We start from the raw sequence: 21535 nt of genomic DNA, 5'->3' as shown, positions 1-21535 counted from the left end.
TTAGAATAACACAAGTCTTAATTACAAAATCAGAACATGGTAATGATTCTTGTCCTCGTAACCTTTACAATCCAACTAATTAGAATCTCCCACGTAAAAATCCGTGAGCCCGGTGTCAAAACTACCGAAAGTGAGCTTCAATATAAACCCACGGTAGAAGAAAGTGCTCGCCCACCAGAAGTATAAATCCAAAAATAGCATCTTATCCCACAAAGACGGGATGGGAAAAAAAAAAGTATTATAACCCATAATTAATAAAATGTTAGACAAAGGAGCCTACTTCCCATAACTAGTCTAACAATAATACAAAGCAAGCTTATGAATAAATATGCGCATTCAAGTACATCGTATGATCTCCTTTGAACCTGGATGGAGTTAATAATTTACACACACGCCAAGTTTAAACCTATTTTCCGTCAGATCATTGAGGTTACGCCTACGTCATATCACATTTACAAAGACATCCAGCTAGCATCCATAGGATACAGATAAATGAACAAAAACGTCTGTTAGATTGGTTATAGACGTGTGTGTGTGTGTGTACATATACTACGGAAGTGTTTCCGCGAACACACCCACGTGTCTTTTCTGTGAACATCAGCTGAAAAATGAGTGACCAGTGAACTACAACCAAGTTGGTATTGATGTCAAGAGAGCCGGTAAGGTAACATCTCTTGATAGAAATATCTCGAGGTAACACGATCATGACTTGCCAGACTACACCGGTCTGGTGGTTAACTTTGACGCTTTAACTTGAAACACCACTGGCACCACTGGCAATAGCAACAACACCATCAACAACAACAACAACAACAACAACAGTGTACACATTCAGCAACTGGTTGGTTAGTCTGAGGATGATAACATCTCCAGACTCCAGACGGTCGTTCCTCTTGACTCGTTCGCGGCTGGTTATACGCACTCGTGTGTCGGGTTGCTGGTCTGTGTTGGTTGGGTATCAGTTAAACGTCACTTGACGGTCTATCGACTCACCGGGCTTTTGCAGATCCACACTGCCTCCAATATAACTGATATGCCTCTTAAGTTGTAAGTTATAACCGGTACCAATATGCGCAAACACTTGCAAAGTAACATACCGAGAATGTGGATTGGTAGCTACATTACCGCCACCAATCCTCCGGTTGATTAACACTGTGCCACATGTTTAAGAGCCATTTTATAGTCGTGAAGCAGTTGGCTCAGGATCTAATGGGTTGGTTAGCATCTTCTGTCTCTGGTTTGGTGTAATAAGGACGCATCAACATCAACATTAAATATATATATATATATATATGAGAAGGGAGTGGTAGGCAATCTAGGAGCCAGGTATCAGAGTCCACAGAGTTTACAGAGTCCAACGTTCGACACTCGGGCAACCGGTCGAACCGGGCGCTCGCCAATAAAAAATCCACAAGATCTTCTGAGACAAAAACGTAATCGTCGACTACTGAAGCCTGATCCTTAAAGTCAACGCCTCTTTTTAAATTACAATTTGTTTTTCAGAGAAGTTATTATTCTCTGTTATTTTAATATTCCTGTTACCAGTTGTAGCCAGGCTAATAAAATAGCAATGGTATGACCCCATTTGGATATTTAATTTGAGGCTGGTTTACAGCTAAGCCTCAAGCCAGCACCAGGATAGATATATCTCGAGGTATAATAATATGTAGTGATGGTTGCTGTGCCAGTGGGTTGATGTTGCACATAAAACAGCTAAATGTCATGAAATAATATCGAGTATCGATCGCAGACTATCCTCAATACAGAAGATTGTTGTGGATGGAAGGGCAAACAGGAATTTGTGGTTATATGCTGTGTGTGTTGAAGCGAATTAGTAGAATGGTGTGTACCTGTAGAGCGAAAAACGAGGCCACAGTCTCTAGCTGTATCTGCTATGCACGTGCAATAGGCATCACGATATACGACAAATGTTATTCTCTACAGGATCCATCGAGGATTATCCGCTATTCACTTGTGTTGTAGATGAGATTTAGAGCCAAGTTATTTATAACTTGTGAAAGTACTTAAATGTAATCCTAGTTACTTTAAATGAAAGTGAATTCATCTTATATTAATATTGATCTGGTGTATCAATAGGATTTATTTATATCAGCCAAGTTAGGCTTCGCTAATCATTTTCTCTTTGACACCTGCCATAAAAAGGAACACACTTTAAATACTAATAGAAACTAAAACTAACAATCTGTTTTGTGAAAGTGTCGCAACGTAATACTGTCACAGAACTATGCGCATCTAACACAACAGACTGAATAGAACCAATCCAATGAAAGTAAGACTTGTAGCTTACAGCGCATTAGAAAAGTCTTAAGTGAAACCGATTCCCAATCATATTTCTGGTTCTAACCCAAGAAAATTTACAATATTATAGCTTATAACTATACGGACAATTTTTTTACAATTGGTATCTTAAAAAAAAAGTTATAAAATAACATTGTTTACAGTAAAACGAGTAGTTGCAAATCTCGAAGAAAAAAGAGGCGTTATTTGATAGGTTAAGATTATTTCCCGCAAACCGAGGAGTATATAGTTACACAATAAGCTCATAACTGCCGACATTGTGTGTTTAAATTCTCGTGTGGTCCTTCTTAAGTTGTTATAATTATTAAATTTCATAACACAAACACAACAATCGTAAGTTACACAGTTACTTACTATATTTAGCAATTATTGTAACTGGCTTTTATTTACTCGAGGTTTTTTTTCGGCTCAGCGTAGCCTCGATACATATTGTACACAACACATAACGTACAACTGTAAACAGTTATCTTGCGCAAACACAGTATAATTCTTATATCTAGTCAGCAACGTTTTATTACACTTAATATTCAGGATTGGATCAATAAATCAAACAAAAGACAAATCATTTATCACAATAATTAAATTTTTATTTGATCAAACGATAATTAAAATAGAAATAATATTAATCGTAAGTTACCAACAATTCATTTATCATTACGCAATAGCTCATTGTAACAAAATAATTATCTGACAGTGAATAACTTTTCAATTGTTCTCCCGACAAAATTCTACGGTCTATGTGAAAAGATAAATGTTCTACGCTGAATTATGGAATTATAATTTATAAACACATGTTTTAAAGATAGTTACTAAACTTTCAAGGCCTTAGTCTCTAATTGTTAATTTCTGACTTAAGCCGTTTACTTAAATCCAACGCATCATTTCCTTCAGAATCGCTCCTCCGTTTAGCGCAACATGGCAGCTTTTTAAAATCATTTTTCACAAACCAATCGGCCATTTGTCTGACATTTTCTATCGCACAAACATAGCTGCTCTTATCTTGGTGATAAGGACACTGAGTTTCTCGGGGATACTGGTGATTGTAACCATACTCGTACAGAGACGTTATTTCGCAATTTGGGTGCAGGTGTCTGAACTCCGTTTCCAGCAGGTACTTGACTTTGGGGTCTTTTATGTAAATATGCGTTGCATTTTCCAGACGGTCTTTAAGTCGCTTCAATTGGGTGTCGAAATCGAGGCTCCCTGAGTCCCAGGGTATTCCGAAATCTTGTGACTCTATAAAATAGCTCAGTTTATACTGTTCCGGTAATTCATTCCAGTTAAACGGTGATTTAAAGACTCCACTGTCGAAAGCCGGTGTGTTAAATTCGGTGCGAACTATGTTTATTACTCCGAATTCTTTTATTGTAAATTTATTGTCGGGAATATAGTACCCGTTGAAGTCTAAAATAACGTCCATTTTTAACAGCACTTTTATCTTCTAATAAATGTTGCCATAAGTTGAAAAAAAATATTTTACATTCAATTGTTCAAAGATAATAACTCTCAATATTTCCAGTTACAAAGTTTATTTAATTCTGACTGTCTTTTCTTCATGAAACCATTTGTACATTGCTTTAGCATAATCGTAAGCGCAAACATTGTCTTGCGGATTCTGGTGGTACGGACAATCAGTACCTCGCAGTTTACTTTGGCTAAAATTGTAAGTATCCAAAGAAACAACGCGACTTGCATAAAAATTGCCAATTATTTTCAGTAGGTTCACTTTGTCGTCGAAAGTAGCGACGTGAATATACTTCGCATCCTTTAGATATCTCTCTAGAATATATTTTTGCATCTTGAAGTCAAATATACCAACGTCCCAGAGGATTCCATGCTTGGCTTTTGATTTAAGGAACGATTTTTGGCACGCTGGTGTCAATTTTTCCCAATTACACGGTGGGTTAAATAAACCAATTACACCCAATTGCTCCAGTGGCGAAGTTATAACGCCAAACTCTTTGATAACAAACTCTGTGTTTAATCGCGTATAACCGAAGAAACTTATGAAAACACGCTTTGGTTCACGGTGGTTTGATTCGTTCATTGTTATCAATTGTGAATCATATGATTGGATATAGAACGGTTCTCTTCTAATAAAAAGAAAAAAAAATAATTAACAATATCAATTGTAAATTAGTCAAATTTATTTACAGATATTCTTTGCTAAATGTCAAAGTAATTATTGTGTTTTAAAACTTGTGAAATAGAATTAATTCTAACGAAAAAAATTGTTTCAATTGCATAATATTATCAAATTTATAGTTTTGAATTATTAAAGAATATGTATTGTTATTTTCGAACTTTTTTCAAGCAATAGTATAAGAAATAACTTTAGCAAAACTGTTAAATTGATTTTCTAAGCTCTTCCGCGGTTCCTTTCGAATGGAACATCTTGCGTCGTACATACCACTTGTATATTAGTTTAGAAATATCATAAGTGCAAGCATACTTGGCATCTGCATGATTTGAGCAAGTATTAGCCGGAATTTCTTCCCCTCTATACCCGAGAATAGTTACAGGCAAAATGCGATTTCTGTAAGAATCATCAATAACTTTTAATAGGTTTTGTTTGTCGTCAAATGAACTGACGTAGATTATATACGCATTGTCAAGATATTTTTCTATTATTTTCTTTTGTAATTTAGGATCATATTTACCAATACCCCAAGGGATACCATGTTTCATCACCATTTCAATGTACGAAATTTGGGCTTTATTCGTTAATTTTTCCCAATCGGACGGTGGCTTAAACAAACCAACTTTAACTGATGGCTTTTTTTTATTGATAATTATACCAAATTCTTTTATGATATACTTATCTTCTGACAGGTTAAAACCACAGAAGCTTATAAAGACGCTTTTTCGTCTCCCTAATAGGTTTCGGAGGATTCGCAACTTTTTCATAACTTTCTCAGTTAGCGATCCCACGTTGTTACGTAGATTAGATTAGATTCAATCAGATAAAAACTCTATTCTAATAAATAGTGAAAAAAAAATAAAAATTTTATAAAATTTTTAACAATAACATTGTTTGCAAAATTTAACCAATCAATATCATTCTGCAAAATTAAAATTAGTCATTTGTATTAATTAGAAATCGTCAAAGTTAATTTATAAATTACTAATCAACTTTGATTTTAATCAATATTAATTTTAATCTGAGTATCTGCGAGTTTTGTGCCATTGGTATAATCTCTTAGCATCATCTAATGCACAAACGTAATTCGAAGACTTATGATACGGACAATTAGTTCCCTGAACTTAAAGTTGATGATAACTAGGGCCAAGACTTTCGCAGTTATTTAAATAAGCATTCATATGTTTAACCTCAAATTTGAATAAAGAAAAAACGCCAACTTCCTGGCCCTAACTGACTTAGAGGATAAATAAGGTCTTTATAACCTTCACCAACTACTTCTAAAAGATTTTCTTTATCAAGGGGAGTAGCGACATAGATAGCAAATGCATCAGCATTTCAACCGTCTTTCTAGCATATCTCTATCTTGGATGATCAAATAGAGCAACGTCCCAGCTTATACCATATTTATTCAATTCCTTGAAAGACTTTTTCTCTTCTTTCGTTCTTTCCTTCTTATCACACGGTAGACAAAACAAACCGGATATACTTGTAATATTGTCTTCTGAATAAAATGTAACAATACCGAATTCTTTAATGACATTTGAAGCCGCAGAAGCTTATGAAGACGCTTTTCCTTTCTCTTGCAGAAAAATGAGACATTTTCAAACTTTTTGGATTACTCTGATTAAAAAATCTAATTTAAAATAATTTAAAAGCGTCTGATTTGAATACTATATAGATATACAATTAACATAAAGGTAATCATTTCAAATCATCTTTCTGAATCAGGGTAGATCAAAGTACAAAATTCGAAGTTTTAATGCCAAAGATGTCGTTGTTTCGGACAAACTTAGCATCTTTACCACAAATAAATCATATATTTCTGACAAATAATAAAATAATTCTTTGAGTCAACTGTTATATTTACTTGTACCAAATGTATATAGTTATAAAGAAATATTTAAAAAAACGACTCAAATAAATTGATTTATTTGAGACAAATAATTCTTTTTTTCTGTGCATCTTTTTACAAAAAGTAACATAAGACTCACCATTTTCAAGGTTTCCTCGGGTCTGAGCAGGTAAAACATGGACTGTAGATGCTGTTGGATATCGCATCCTGCTGAGGATACCCGGCGAGATGGTCTGGCTCGTTCATTTGGCGGCAGAACCAACGCAGCGCCTTTTCCCGCGAAATAACACTCACTTAAACTGAAACAAAAAAGAAAATGGCGAATTAATTACAAATCTATTTGTAAATCCTCGTACCAGTTGGTACAGCACATTTCAAAGCTTATCAAATCAATCAAGCAGAGTTTTCATTAAAACGCACGCTCTACGTGCTAAGATAAGCCACGATTGTTAAAACGTTATCGGTTATCGCAATGTTTGTGAGTATGGTAGATGGATTTATTAATAAATGTCACGAAAGAGGCAAACTAACCAAGACAATAAGCGCTATCGATCTAAGTGTCCCCTTACTAGCCGGCTGCTCGCTTAAACTTAGATTATGCATACGCACGGACGGAATCTAAGTTACGGCTGTTGGACTTTTGAATAAAGTCGGGTCTTAAGGTGTATTAACTGCTCTTTAGTGGATGCTACACCTATCCTTTCGCCTTGACGAGCAATCGCTAATGCGATTGTGCAATCCCCCAGTGGACCCGATACCCAGACAACAGAGAACAGACAATCTCTTGCGATCGCCATCAGCCATGAATAACTTTTATAAAAATAACAGTGCACAAAGACATAAAGAACAACCAGACTTATCGATCCTTACTCTAACTACCCTTTCCCTTTACAACACCCTCGATTCTCCGTTACGCTTTTCTACACCCTAAACGTTGTCTCTTGATCCAATAGATCTCTGTCGGAATAACCCGGTCTGTAATTAATGGCTTGCAATTCCGATGTGTTTGTTTTGCTTCGGGATAACGTTTCACCTTCAGGAAATTACAAAAATCTGAATTTTGGTGATTTAGCGCTTTAATTTTTAGTAGATTTCATAAAAATCTTATTGCAGACGTCCTCATGGCGCAACTTTTGAAAAATTTAGCCATTCTCTGACTAAGTTTGTCGAGCTGAAGCAGAAAATGTAGTTCGTTCAAAAGTTGATATATGTATGTATTTATACACATATTTATACGATATAACGTATAAATATTCAACAATTTTGTTGATATAATATAACAAAAGATGGGATAACTGAAAAATATGTTCCGGTAACAAAAGAGTGTAGTTATAACAAATTTATTAGTTGCATCAACAAAATGTTTCATAAGTTGTACTAACATAAACCAGTTTGTTAAATCACAAAATCAATTTGTTGCTAATAATTAGCAATCGGTCTAACTCCTTATTTTTTAAAGGGTGATTTTTTAATATTTTGATATAGCAATAGTCTAATTATAAATAATTTGAATGATTAAAATCAAAATATTATCTCTCTATTAAATATTAAATTGTTTTTTAGAGTGATAATAAATTTTGAACTAATTGTTTTTTCGTATAAATGGAAGATTTTTTAAAATTGAGTTAGAGAATTTGCTAATTAGAACGTCGATTTTGTTGCTGCAACAAAATGATTTTGTTGTAATAACAAAACTAATTTATTGATCAAATATTTTCCAAATCAGCTATAACTGTCTTTTTTTTTACTGTAAAAATTTTATTTTTTATTCCAACAATTTCTAATTGTTATTGTAACAAATTCTCTTTATTACTTCAACAAATTGTCTTTGTTACTCCAACAAATTCTCTTTGTTATTTTAATAGATTAGATTTGCTAACAAAAAAATTTGTTATACCAACTAAAGTATTTTGTCGAATGAACTTATAGATTTTGCTATCGTAACAAAACTGTTTTGTTGTTATAACATATCAATAACTTGTTATAACCTAAATTTTGTTATTTTAACATATAATTTGTTATCCTTATGTTAACAAATTCATTTGTTAACACGATAGCGTTTTCAATTTGTAACCGATTCTTCTCAAACTCAACATGCTTTATCTATCGATAAAAACCAAGGTTAAGTTTGAAGATGAGCTTAATCGGGCGAGTAATTTAAAAATGACAGGATTATGAAATTTTGAAAATTGCAAAAATTGATGTTTTTACCACATCAACTTCGTATAATTACTGAACTAGACAAAGTATTGAAATTCAGTCAGTTGCATCGTAAAACTCTTTTTTTAAGCTTCAATTTTCACTTCTCAGAAGTGGCAATAACCTCAATATTACAATATTACTCCTTTTAGAGGTCGTTTAATAAAACAGTTTTACCGTTGCAGCCGTTTTAGAATTATTGCATGTATCATAGCATAGATATGATGTAGATTCAATAATTACGATATTGATCAGTCTTTCGTGTAATATTTTCGGGTAGGTCGTCAGTAAATATGTCACAAATTAGTTCTAAATATTGTTTTTTTCAATTAAAATTTCATCCGGTTTCAAAATTCAGATTAAATTGCTAATTGTTGTTTTTAAGCAGTTAAAATTTGGATATTGATAGATCGAATCTCATAATCTTCAAAGTTTGACAAATATTTAAGACACTATTTCTTTATGAGATAATTTTTTGAACAAAATTAGTTCTGAATTGATTATTGAATTTTGTTTTTAATCAACGAATTAAGTTATACATTATTAGTATTTATATTATTTTATAAAAAATAAATTTCGACGGTCTAATTAGCAATTTAACTCCTTATTTTTTAGAGGGTGATTTTTTAACATTTTGATGTAGCAATAGTCCAATTATAAATTATTTAAATGATTAAAACAAAAATATTATACCTTTATTAGATATTAAATGGTTTTTTAAAGTGATACTAAATTTTGAACTGTTTTTTTCGTACAAATGGAAGATTCTCTAAAATAGAATTGAAAAATTTGCTAATTAAAACGTCGATTTTCTTATTTTAAGAAATCAACTTTCATTTCGGCTGTCTAATAGCCTTTTTTATGAATTGGAACTGATTAGTCAATTAGAATTCGATTGCAGAATCCAAAAAACTGCAGTTTCAAAATTTAAGAAGCTTTAATAATATTTTTCGGTGGTTCTATTGATTTCTAGATGAATATAGCAGAATTTAGGAACACCCGAGATCATAAAAAGCATATAATAGTTGTGATGTTATGGCTTCTGTATCCAAGCAACCATGTCCGGTTATTTCTCAGGCACGAACTGGCATACTGGTGTGTGTTGGGACTCGTTTCTTATACCCTTACTTATAAAAGTATAATAAAAAAATTGTCCAGGTTAACATACGTCTATACAGGTATTATATACCAAACAAGTTTAAAAGGTATCTCGAGCTGTGAATTTAAACTCTAAAAAATATTAAAATATATATCCTGAATTCTTGATCACATATTTGTTAGATTTAAAAAAGAAATTAACTAATGAAGAGGTGCATTTAAAAATACAAAATATGAACAGGCATTCTCTTGAAAATTAGCGGACTATTCTCAAGGAAAATTGAGCTCAAGGTCTCCTCTTCATCTCTCTAATCTCGCATTTGCCCCTCGTCTCTTTCTCCGTAAGTGTGTGAGTGTGTGTATTGAGTATTGTGCGTCTTTTTATGAATATAACAGAGGTAGAGGTAGAGAGGAACAAAGGAAACAAGGCTACGACCTTCCCTTAGTCGATACTGAGACTGAGACAGTGTTACAGACACGTGACTAAGGGATCAGAATAGTTTTTTAAATTAGGGTACAATCCGGAGGGATTCAAGCCTACTACGCTGCTTTAAATTCAAAAGATCTGTCTTTTTTAGATAAAAAAAATTTGGGCCGAAATTATCACGAGGCCTAGATAAGTTAGGCACAAACAGGAAGATTGTAGAGTCAAATGTAATGATGGAAGTTTAATCAAAGATCCAAAACGGATACGCTTTATATTAGACTGCTGCTGGGTTTACCTAACCGTAGAAGGTCGTAGCGAAAGTAGTTTGTGATTTCAGAATAACCAATACCAATATCCTTTTTTACAATAATTCACTTTTTATGTTTCTTTTTTTTTTTTTCACTTTTCTGGTTGTTATTTCCGAGCGCTTTCATGCCTAAATTATGACTTCTGAAAAAAAAAAAAAAATAGGATATCTGATCGTAAAGATCTAATCGGAATTAGTTATTCGATGAAAGTCTATTTTATAGTGTCTTATTTAGAAACTGATTTATTTTATAAAAATAAAATACTGATTTTATCGAAACTAATCAAACATAACCTGTGGTTCCATTAAAATTCTTCGTGCGCGTTCAAAACATTGCGGTTTTACTTTAAATTCTACGGGAGTGTTATTTTAGGTTACAAATGGTATAAAAACACGAATTGTTTACATATTTTGAAGATTTAGAAGCATGTTATTCAAGACTTTAATATTGGGTCACAAATTGTAGCATATAAACACTTTTTTTTATCAATTTTAACTAACAAAACTTGAAATTCTAGAAAAAAATCACTTAGAATATGGAAAAAATCCAATTTTTGCTAAAAACTAACATAATTTAAAGATTTAAAATCATTTTGCTCAAGGTTTTGTTGTTTTGTCACATATTACAGCATGAAAAACACTTTTTTATCAATTTTAGCCGACAAAACTTTGAATTCTAGAAGAAAAATCACTTAGAATATGGAAAAAGTCCAATTTTTGCTAAAAATTGCCATAATTTAAAGATTTAGAATCATTTTGTTCAAGATTTTGTTGTTTTATCACAAATTATAGTACAGAAACACTTTTTTATCAATTTTAGCTAACAAAACTTTGAATTCTGTACAAAAAATCACCTAAAATATAGAAAAAATGCAATTATTGCTAAAAATTGCTATAATTTAATGATTTAGAATTATGTTGTACAAGATTTTATTGTTTTATTACAAATTATAGCACAGAAACACTTTTTTATCAATTTTTGGGCAACAAAACTTTAAATTTTAGAAGAAAACTCATTTAGAATATGGAAAAAATCCAATTTTTGCTAAAAACTAACATAATTTAAAGATTTAGAATTGTTATTCAAGATTTTGTTATTTTGTCACAAATTAAAGCATACAAACAATTTTTTTATAAATTTTAGCCAACAAAACTTCAAATTCTAGAAAGAAATCACTTAGAAGATGAAAAAAAAAAACCAATTTTTGCTAAAAACTACTATAATTTGCAAAAAAAAAAAAGACCTATAACCACTAAAAGATTTGATTTTTATGAAAAAAAGCATCGAAAAAATCCAATTTTCACTGCAAACTACCATAATTTCTACAATTTCATACTCGGAACAGAACTAACTGCAAAAAAGACCTATAACCACTAAAAAAGTTGATTTTTGAGAAAAAAAAAACACTATTAATTGATCAAAAGAAGCCTTGATGATGAAAAAAACACAAATGTACCCAAACTAAAGAAGCCGGGTTGGTAAATTAGCATAAAAAGGGCTGCCAACAGATTCTAAACCCTTGCTCATGTAAAATATGCAAATAAAAGAGTACAATATTGGTAACCCTGACATTTGCATACATAAATTTCTTAATTGCCGTTTTAATAAACCGTTTGCATAAAAAGTGATATAATTGGTGTTTCACAAGATAATTGCATAAAAATAATGATAAAGAAAAAAATAAAAGGTTACCTAATGTACTGAATGTATCCATGTCGGGCATGTTCAAAAAGGAATCCGGGATTCCTCATTTTTTGGAACACCATTTATCACCGATTCGAGTTAGCACTTATCGGAACTGTTAGGAACCACAAGGAGGTTCTTTTTAAGAGGAACCATTTTTTGCGCATATCTACGGGTGTAACATCACCGGCTTAACGGGATGATTTATTATTCTAATTCTAATATTGAAGATAACATTGGACACTTACTGAAGCAACACTTCACTTTTTTACCAGCTAAATCACAGGATTTATGATCACATTGATCTAGATCTGATTTTATAACTTCACTGGTTGAAAATGAAACAGATACGGTAATTGTTGAAGTATTTTAATTTAAAAACGAAACGCGTGTGTACAAAGCGAACGTTGCGAGGCGACTGATGACGAAGGGAAAAGGCTAAAGACGAAGAACTGGTATACCCAGATCTAAAGTTGTATTGCGCGAATGGGGGGAGAAGTTTAAGCCAACCAGTCTGTAAGACACTAACGTATGTATATATAGATTGGTGTTATTGTGTGTTTGTGTGTGGATTTTAATATACAGAACAGTTCTCCGTTTGGTTTATAAAGAAGAGGTTGTAGAACACGAGGTACTAAGATAATTATTGACCTGGTCACTGGTATTGTCACTGCTATTGCTATTGTAATTGTTATTGTTATTTTTATTGGGGTTATTGACCTTTAAAAGTGATGACTCCGACGAGAAATAAGAAAGAGAATGAGGAAGTGGGTGAAAGATTAAAAAGATAACGGTTTTGCTTATTTTGATCTTCTGGGCCTCTTAAGAAGTCTTTTGCAAGGATTTTTATCCTTTTTTTTTTATTTGATTGGAAATTTTTACAAAATTATCTAAAATCACGAATTTTGCCGTTTTTTTCCTTAAAAATACCCTATAAAAATTTTTATAACTCTTAAAATATACAAAAAAGGTTCCCTTAGTATCTTAATTATAAATTTTTAATAAAAATTCTATAAAAATCAATAATTTGATTTTTTCTCCAAAAAAATCTGCAATAAAACTTTTAAAAATAATTTTTATACTTTAAAATTAAAATTACTCTCTTTTAACTCTAATATTAATCAAAAACACCAATTAATTTTTTTTCTTCAGTGTAATTAAGGTAAAGTACCCAGTAGTTGAACAGGTTTCAAAGTAAAACTTCTTTGACCCTATTTTTAATATATAAAGATGTAATTATTAGTTCAAATTAGTGATTTTCATGAAAATATAAACAATTTTGAATTGATTACCAAAATAACAAAGATAATTGATTATTTATATTTTGACAACGTTTTTAAAATATACTATCAAAGGAGTAGTAGTTGAACAATCAATTCTGACAAGCAACAGTAGTTAAACACTCCGAGAGCAGTAGTTGAACTAATAAAATATATGCCAATAGACACCAAAAATTTTCAACGTTTTATTGAAATATCAAAAGAAATATCAAAGAATAATATTAAAAATAATACTGTCAATATTTAATATGTTCATTTAAAAATGATAAATATTTGTATTTAATTTTTTAATTACATTTTTTATGAATAACAAAGCAAATTTTCAATTACAAATCAAAAAAACTCTATTCAAAACGTTCAATAATTTTTAACTACACTAATTTTTAGTCATAAAACTTATTTAAATTGCAGTAATTAATACAAATCACAATGCTGATCACTAGTCTATAAACCTATAAGAGGTTATAGTGCCGTTAAAATTATACGGCCCCAGCCTGTTCAGGTTATGGGTACCGCTTTGAAAATTTCGAGGTATAGTTGAACGCTAAAATTTAATATAAAATTTATAGTTTGTGTCTTTGCAAAAAATATATGTTATTTAGAAAAGACTATTTCATTAGATAATACAATTTTTTTTAGTTAAAATGATGATATACCGTTTTTTTTTTAATGATTGTTCGGTTTACGATTTAGTCCCTTTTTCATGAAAAAAATAGCATCTATCGGCGATTCTCGACATGTCAACTTTTAAGTTAATAAAAATATAATTGTTTTGATTTATAATTGAAAAAACTTAGAGAAATCAATTACTGTATCATTGAATAATTATAATATGCGCATATTACTCATAATAAATTTACGGATTTTGTATTATAACAATTCGAAAAGTCTGTTCAAGTACTGGGTACTTTATTCTTAAAATTTGCATTTATAGAATTTTAATGGCTTATTTATAAATCTTTTTTTAATTTTTTATAAAATGTTAAAGATTAAATAATTTTTTTGCAATACTTTCTATTTAAATTTTATTATTATGATCAAAATAAATTTTTTTTTATAGTTCATGTATTTGTTTAATTAATATTAAAAGATTTTTGCAATTTTTTATGAATAAAAATATGATTAAAATTAAAAAAAAAAAAAAGCGTAAAATTAAAGAAATATGTTTTAATATTACAAAATAAATTTTTTATTTTCAAACTAGAATATATATAAATTACTACTTAGCGGTAATGATTATAATAACCAAGTAATTGGACTTTCGCTTTTGTCGAGATTTAAAAACGCGGTGTGGACATAACGACTTTTTGCTCTGAGGTTTTTCCAACTAAGCTAGTTTTATTAAAACATACCAGCAAATAAATTTATTTATTAATTTTTTTATCAGAAATTATGCACCGGTTTAAGAAGCACACACCGTGACCCGATAGTTTCCGCGTAATCAGCCACTAAGGAGACATTGATACGACTGACTCATCATTATGACGCTAAATAAACCTTGTGTATTGTTAATTATTAATTATACAGATTAAATGATCTTGGATTTTAAAATTGCAGGATAGAAAGCTGGGGCTATTTAATACGATAATTTATTCATGCATCTTTGATTCGACTGATTATTTAAGAGGACAATCATCATGTCGAATATCAGCAGATCACAGAGGAGAGTTGCTTGGTAATTGTAAATTGTTTACTTGACTCGCTGCTTTTTATTTCAAGTACTTTCTCTTTAAATGCGCAGGTCAATTTTAGTTATTAGACAATTTGTTGGAATTTCTTGCTAAAAAAAATTTTTAATTAAAAGTAACAACCAATTAACGTTTAATACTTTAGATTCTTGGTAATTAGATATAATATAGAATAAATTATATCATTTTTTTTTTTATAAATGTCAGTCTTTTATTTTAGAAAAAATTTTATTGGACAGTTATATTTAATTGAATATAAATAATTTATTTAATGGAAATTAAAAATTTTATTTTTAATTAAGATAAAAAATATTTTTTTAATTTAATTTTAATAAAAAAAAATGTATCTCTAGATAGATAATTAAGAAATGACCTTGTATCTTGTGAAATATTGACATTTTTAAAGATATAAGCTCATCTTGATGTTACACTCATCGAGACCTTTCATTTGAGTACCCACATCAATTTTTCATATATTTATATATATTATATATTTATATATATCATATATATGTATACATAAAAAATATATCAAAAATGCATGTGGGTACTCAAATGAAAGCTCTTGATAAGGGTAACAACAGGACGAGCTAATATTTTTAAAAATATCAATGATTAATAAATGACCTTGTATCTTAAGAACTATTGACATCGTTAAAGATATAAGCTCATCTTGGTTACACTCATCAAGACCTTTCATTTGAGTATCCACATCAATTTTTCATATATTTCATATATTTATATATATTATATATATATGAATATATGAAAAATATATCAAAAATGCATGTGGGTACTCAAATAAAAGCTCTTGATGAGTGTAACATCGGGATGAGCTTACATCTTTAAAAATATCAATAATTAAGAAATAATCTTGTATCTTGTAAAATATTGACATTTTTAAAAATATAAGCTCACCCCGACATTACACTCATCGAGACCTTTCATTTGAGTACCCACATCAATTTTTCTTATATTTTATATATTTATATATATGTATATATGAAAATATATCAAAATGCATGTGGGTACTCAAATAAAAGCTCTTGATGAGTGTAACATCGGGATGAGCTTACATCTTTAAAAATATCAATAATTAAGAAATAATCTTGTATCTTGTAAAATATTGACATTTTTAAAAATATAAGCTCACCCCGAGATTACACTCATCGAGACCTTTCATTTGAGTACCCACATCAATTTTTCATATATTTTATATATTTATATATATGTATATATGAAAAATATATCAAAAATGCATGTGGGTACTCAAATGAAAGCTCTTGATAAAAGTAACACCAGGATGAGTTTATATCTTTAAAAATCTTAATAATTAAGAAATAACCTTGTATCTTGTAAAATATTGACATTTTTAAAGATATAAGCTCATCCCGATGTTATACTCATCAAGACCTTTAATTTGAGTACCTACATCAATTTTTCATATATTTATATATATATTATATATATGTATATATAAAAAATATATCAAAAATGCATGTGGGTACTCAAATGAAAGCTCTTGATGATTGTAACATCAGAATGAGCTTATATCTTTAAAAACATCAATATTTAAGAAAATACAGTGCAATTTAACAAAAGTATCATTTACTAAAGCAAAATTAATTTATTTATATTTCACAAGGCTAGTAATTAAATAAAATTATTTAAAATTCCTACCTTTTACAACCACGAGCGTCTTCTTCATCAGTCGGCGCTCCAGCTCCAGAATCCTAAACAAAAAAATAAGAAAAGGTCACTTAATATATAATACAGAACAAGTATTAATTTAAGTACAACTAGGTCAAAAAGTTACGACAATTGACCGTCTTATAAATAACTTATCAGCAACGACACTTTTAAATCAACCTGGATTAAACCTTTAACAAAAAAAAATTTTGAAAAAATTTTTTCAATACAATTTACAATTTTTAAATAAAATAATTTTAAAAAAATCTTGTCCTGCAATATTTATTATTTATTAAAATAATTTACATTTATTTAAATCTTTAATAAAGTAAAGTAAAAAAAATTTTTTAATACAATTTACAATTTTTAATTAAATTAAAAAAATCTTGTCAAGCAAGATTATTTATTAATAATAATTTACATTTATTTAAACCTTCAATAAAAAAATTAAAAAAATTTTATCCTGCAAGATTATTTATTAAAATAATTTACATTTATTTAAACCTTTAATAAAAAAAAATTTTCAAAATTTTTTTAATACAATTTACAATTTTTAATTAAATTAAAAAAATCTTGTCCTGCAAGATTATTTATTTATTATTTATCAAAATAATTTACATTTATTTTGAGGGTATATCTCAGCTGAATCGTATGCGAGCGACGTAAACGCCGACATTCAACATGTTTATAATTATTTAGATGATGACAACCGTGTAAACAAGGAACATCTGGACTCGGCAGAAGATAAACCATCACAATATTATTTCTCAATAAAATCATTGTCGGTATTTACAATTAACAATTTATAATTTTTAACCAGTTATATTTAATTTAAATAAATTAATTGTTTGTAAATAATTATTCATTTTAATTGCGGCTACCAATCACTCGAAAAAAAAAAAAAAATTATTCACAATTATTCCAGACAAAATAAAGAAATAATTTAAAATAAATAAACATTGGTGAGAAAATAAAACGAAGTGATCGAAGAGTAAGGCCTGACTGATATGTAATGATCCAAAAAGAGCAATGCGTTGCACGATGTACGCATGTTATGTATGTTGATCTAGAGAACAAGAGGAGGAAGAAATAAAATCAAGACAAAGAACCTTTACTACTTGGACTGCTCTACTGTAAGCAGTTTTAGCGTACTCTTTTATTTTATCTACTTTCGTTGGAGTATTACGTACTACACTATAATTGTCCCTCGATTTTTATTGAGACAACGCCAAAAAATTATTACGTCACGTGGAAAATCAACATCGATGAATTATTAAAAAATATCTGAGCGAGTTTTATTTTGTTTAATTAATGAGACATTTATTTTTTGTTTGCGTGAAGGATGAGTTATTACGCGGGTGGCATGAGTTTATCTTTGTTTTGACAGATATTTTTGATTTTGGAGTGATTGGACGCTTGGATAAATTTTTTTTTATTAATAAATTTTTGAAAATTTTTTTTTTAATCAATTTTTAACGAGAAAGTTCTTTAATTAATTTAATTATTTAATATTTATAAATAAGCGATGTTAAAAATTATTTTTAAATAGAAAAATTTTTTTAAATGATTGAAAAAAAAATTTTTTTTAATAAACTATATTATTAGAAAAATAAGATATATATTTTTAATAAAAATATCAATAATTAAGATTAAGCAATGTATCTTGTGAACTATTGACATTTTTAAAGATATAAGCTCATCCTGATGTTAGACTCATCGAGACCTTTCATTTGAGTACACACATTAATTTTTTCATATATTTATATATATTATATATATGTGTATATGAAAAATATATCAAAAATGCATGTGTGTACTCAAATGAAAGCTTTTGACAAGTGTAACATCAGAATGAGCTTATATCTTTAAAAATATCTATAATTAAGAAATGAGCTTGTATCTTGTGAAATATTGACATTTTTAAAGATATAAGCTCATCTTGATGTTATACTCATCGAGACCTTTCATTTGAGTACCCACATCAATTTTTCGTATATTTTATATATTATATATATATATATATATATATATATATATATATATATATATATATATATATATATATATATATATATATATATGTATATATGAAAAATATATCAAAAATGCATGTGGGTACTCAAATGAAAACTCTTGATGAGTGTAACTTCAAGATGAGCTAATATCATAAAAAATATCAATAATTAAGAAATGATCTTGTATCTTGTGAAATATTGAGATTTTCAAAGTTATAAGCTCATCCTGATATTATACTGATCGAGATCTTTCATTTGAGCACCCACATCAATTTTTCATATATACATATATATAATATATATAAATATATAAAATATATGAAAAATTGATGTGGGTACTCAAATAAAAGCTCTTGATGAGTGTAACATCAGGATGAGCTTATATCTTCAAAAATATCAATAATTAAGAAATGATCTTGTATCTTGTGAAATATTTACATTTTTAGAGATATAAGCTCACTCCTACATTACACTTATCAAGCCCTTTCATTTGAGTACCCACATCAATTCTTCATATATTTTATATATTTATATATATTATATATATAGATATATGAAAAATATATAAAAATGCATGTGGGTACTCAAATGAAAGCTCTTAATGAGCTTAACATCAAGATGAGCTTATATTTTTAAAATATATAATATATATATGTATATATGAAAAATATATTAAAAATGCATGTGGATACTCAAATGAAAGCTCTTGATGAGTGTAACATCAGGATGAGCTTATATCTTTAAAAACGTCAATATTTAAAAAACTACATAGCAATTTAACAAAAGTAATTATTTATTAAAGCAAAAGTTTATTTATTTATAATCCACTAGTCACGGAAGTCACATAGTGACTGCAAGGTTGCTAGTTTAATTATTATTACTAGCGGATATAAAAAATGATTTTTAATTTAATTTTGATAAATAAAATTTAAATAAAAAAATTATTTTCCAGAAATATGACTAAATTCTCTTTTGAAAATACATTTTTTAATTATACTTTAACAAAAAAATTCATTAATTAATTTTGACTTAAAAAAATTATTTTTTACAACTATGACTAAATTTTCTTTAAAAATAATTTTGTTACTATAAATAAAAAACTAATTCCTCAGAATTCTGACTAAACCTTCAAAAATAATTTTCCTCAAAATTCCAACAAAGAAATTCTTTACTCCAAATTAAATTCCCCCCTTTAAAACCAAACTTTGACACCAAATAAATAGAATAAATATTCAATTCCCAAAAACAGAAAACTCTAAATAAAAATTAATTTATTTATCACCGCTAATTTTAACTTGGCACTCACCACAGCCAAAAATCATTATCCCATTTTCCGTCAAAGTATTTATAACCCATCAAAAAATTTCATCTCTTTCTCTACAATTTTTACTCTACAAAACTATCCTTTGTTTATAAACACTAGTCACCCGGATCCGGATTATTCGGTCAAAAATCTTAAATAAAATAAAATAAAATTAAATAATCTATTTTAAAAAGTACAAAGCACTTATTAATAAATAATAATAAAATTAGCCGACATTTAAAATTTTTTTATTTTGCTCAATTTATTAATTTATAACTGAAAAATATTTTAAAAAAATTGCACTTAAAGTTTTTGAAATAAAAAAATTTTTTATTCTTTTTTTGTAATAATTCTTTAATAAAAAAAAAAACATATAAATTTTTAGATGTCGGCTAATTTTATTTTCATTATTAATAACTGTAAAAAAAATTAAATTATTTTTATTAAGGGCGTCGGTTCCAGCAAAAATTCCTGGCGCGCTAGATTGCCGGTAATTATAATAATAATCATTAACCAACAACAATTAATAATGAATCATGACCATTCACCCAATTCGAATTCCAATTATTATTATTATTATTTAAAGCATGATAATAACAATAGGTGATAATAATGATACACTAGGGAGCAATTAACAACAAGTCACTGTCAACAAGTCGATCTAAAAAATCAATAATCCAGAAAAGGAATAAGCTGGTGTCTTTGTTTGGAGTAACCAAAGCTTCAACACAACCAACAAGACACAAGTTGGCATCCTTTGTCAAAATAAAACACCTGCCGACAGTTACCGAGAGTCCGGCACAAAAAAATAATGATTAAAAAAATTAAAAAATTCTAAATTCACTTGGGAAGAATTAAAAATTAATTATTAATTAATTAAATATTTTTAGATGATTAATTTTAAAGATCAGAAGTTAGATCTGAATTATTTAGTGTGATAAAACTTACAGAGCTCTGGGGCGAACTGGAGACACTCGGCGAGCGCTGGACTGTCACCAAAGCCATTGTTATTATTCCTTTATCCACTTAAACTCACAGCAACTGTACGATTACTTATCGCACCACTGTTTACGTACGTCAGGACAATTTTATCGTCTGGATAATTAATATAACTATCATATTTCGCGCACGTCAAACGGCATCACGGCCCCGGCGTCCATCTTTCATTCTGAGACTCCCGTATTCGCCGCCAGAGCGCGCAGGCGGATTTTTAATTTTTGCGCCACTGCGCATGCGCGGGTATTTGAATTCGCCCGGTTAGTTCTTCAGGTGGCGCTGCTTGTAATAAATAAATAAATTTATTTATTTTGTGGTCAGCTGACAGCTGTCATTTTTTTTATTTAATTAATTATATTAAAAAAAAAAACTAATAATTTTTTTTATAATTATTTAATTGTTATAAAATTAGTAATAGTTTTTATAACACTAAATTTAGCTGACATTTTTATGAAAATTAAGCTAGCCGACATTTAAAAATTTTTATAATTTTTTTTACTAAAAAAAATTATTACAAACATTAAAAAAAAAATTT

General features: G+C 29.0%; 1 protein-coding gene across 4 annotated transcripts in view; it reads right to left on the bottom strand.

Annotated features, from left to right (window-relative positions):
* The window catches only part of LOC123264897, a 45782-nt gene extending 24623 nt beyond the window's left edge, over positions 1 to 21159 (bottom strand). For 2 of the 4 annotated variants that reach the window (XM_044728414.1, XM_044728415.1), the window contains exons 1-3: positions 17305 to 17482; positions 16678 to 16730; positions 6454 to 6613 (exon numbers count right to left, since the gene is read on the bottom strand). In XM_044728414.1, the coding sequence (XP_044584349.1) occupies positions 6454 to 6613; positions 16678 to 16730; positions 17305 to 17466 (375 nt within the window). In that variant the 5' untranslated portion in view covers positions 17467 to 17482. Of the gene's footprint in view, positions 1 to 6453; positions 6614 to 12038; positions 12418 to 16677; positions 16731 to 17304; positions 17483 to 20952 lie in introns of those variants that run through there. The other 2 variants (XM_044728416.1, XM_044728417.1) reach the window with 2 other exon arrangements.
* Between the last annotated feature and the right edge of the window lie 376 nt (positions 21160 to 21535).

The sequence above is a fragment of the Cotesia glomerata genome, linkage group LG5 (genome assembly GCF_020080835.1).
Source record: "Cotesia glomerata isolate CgM1 linkage group LG5, MPM_Cglom_v2.3, whole genome shotgun sequence".
Lineage (NCBI taxonomy): Eukaryota > Metazoa > Arthropoda > Insecta > Hymenoptera > Braconidae > Cotesia > Cotesia glomerata.
The sequence above is the reverse complement of the archived record's forward strand: the minus strand, read 5'-3'. Positions and strand labels throughout refer to the sequence as shown.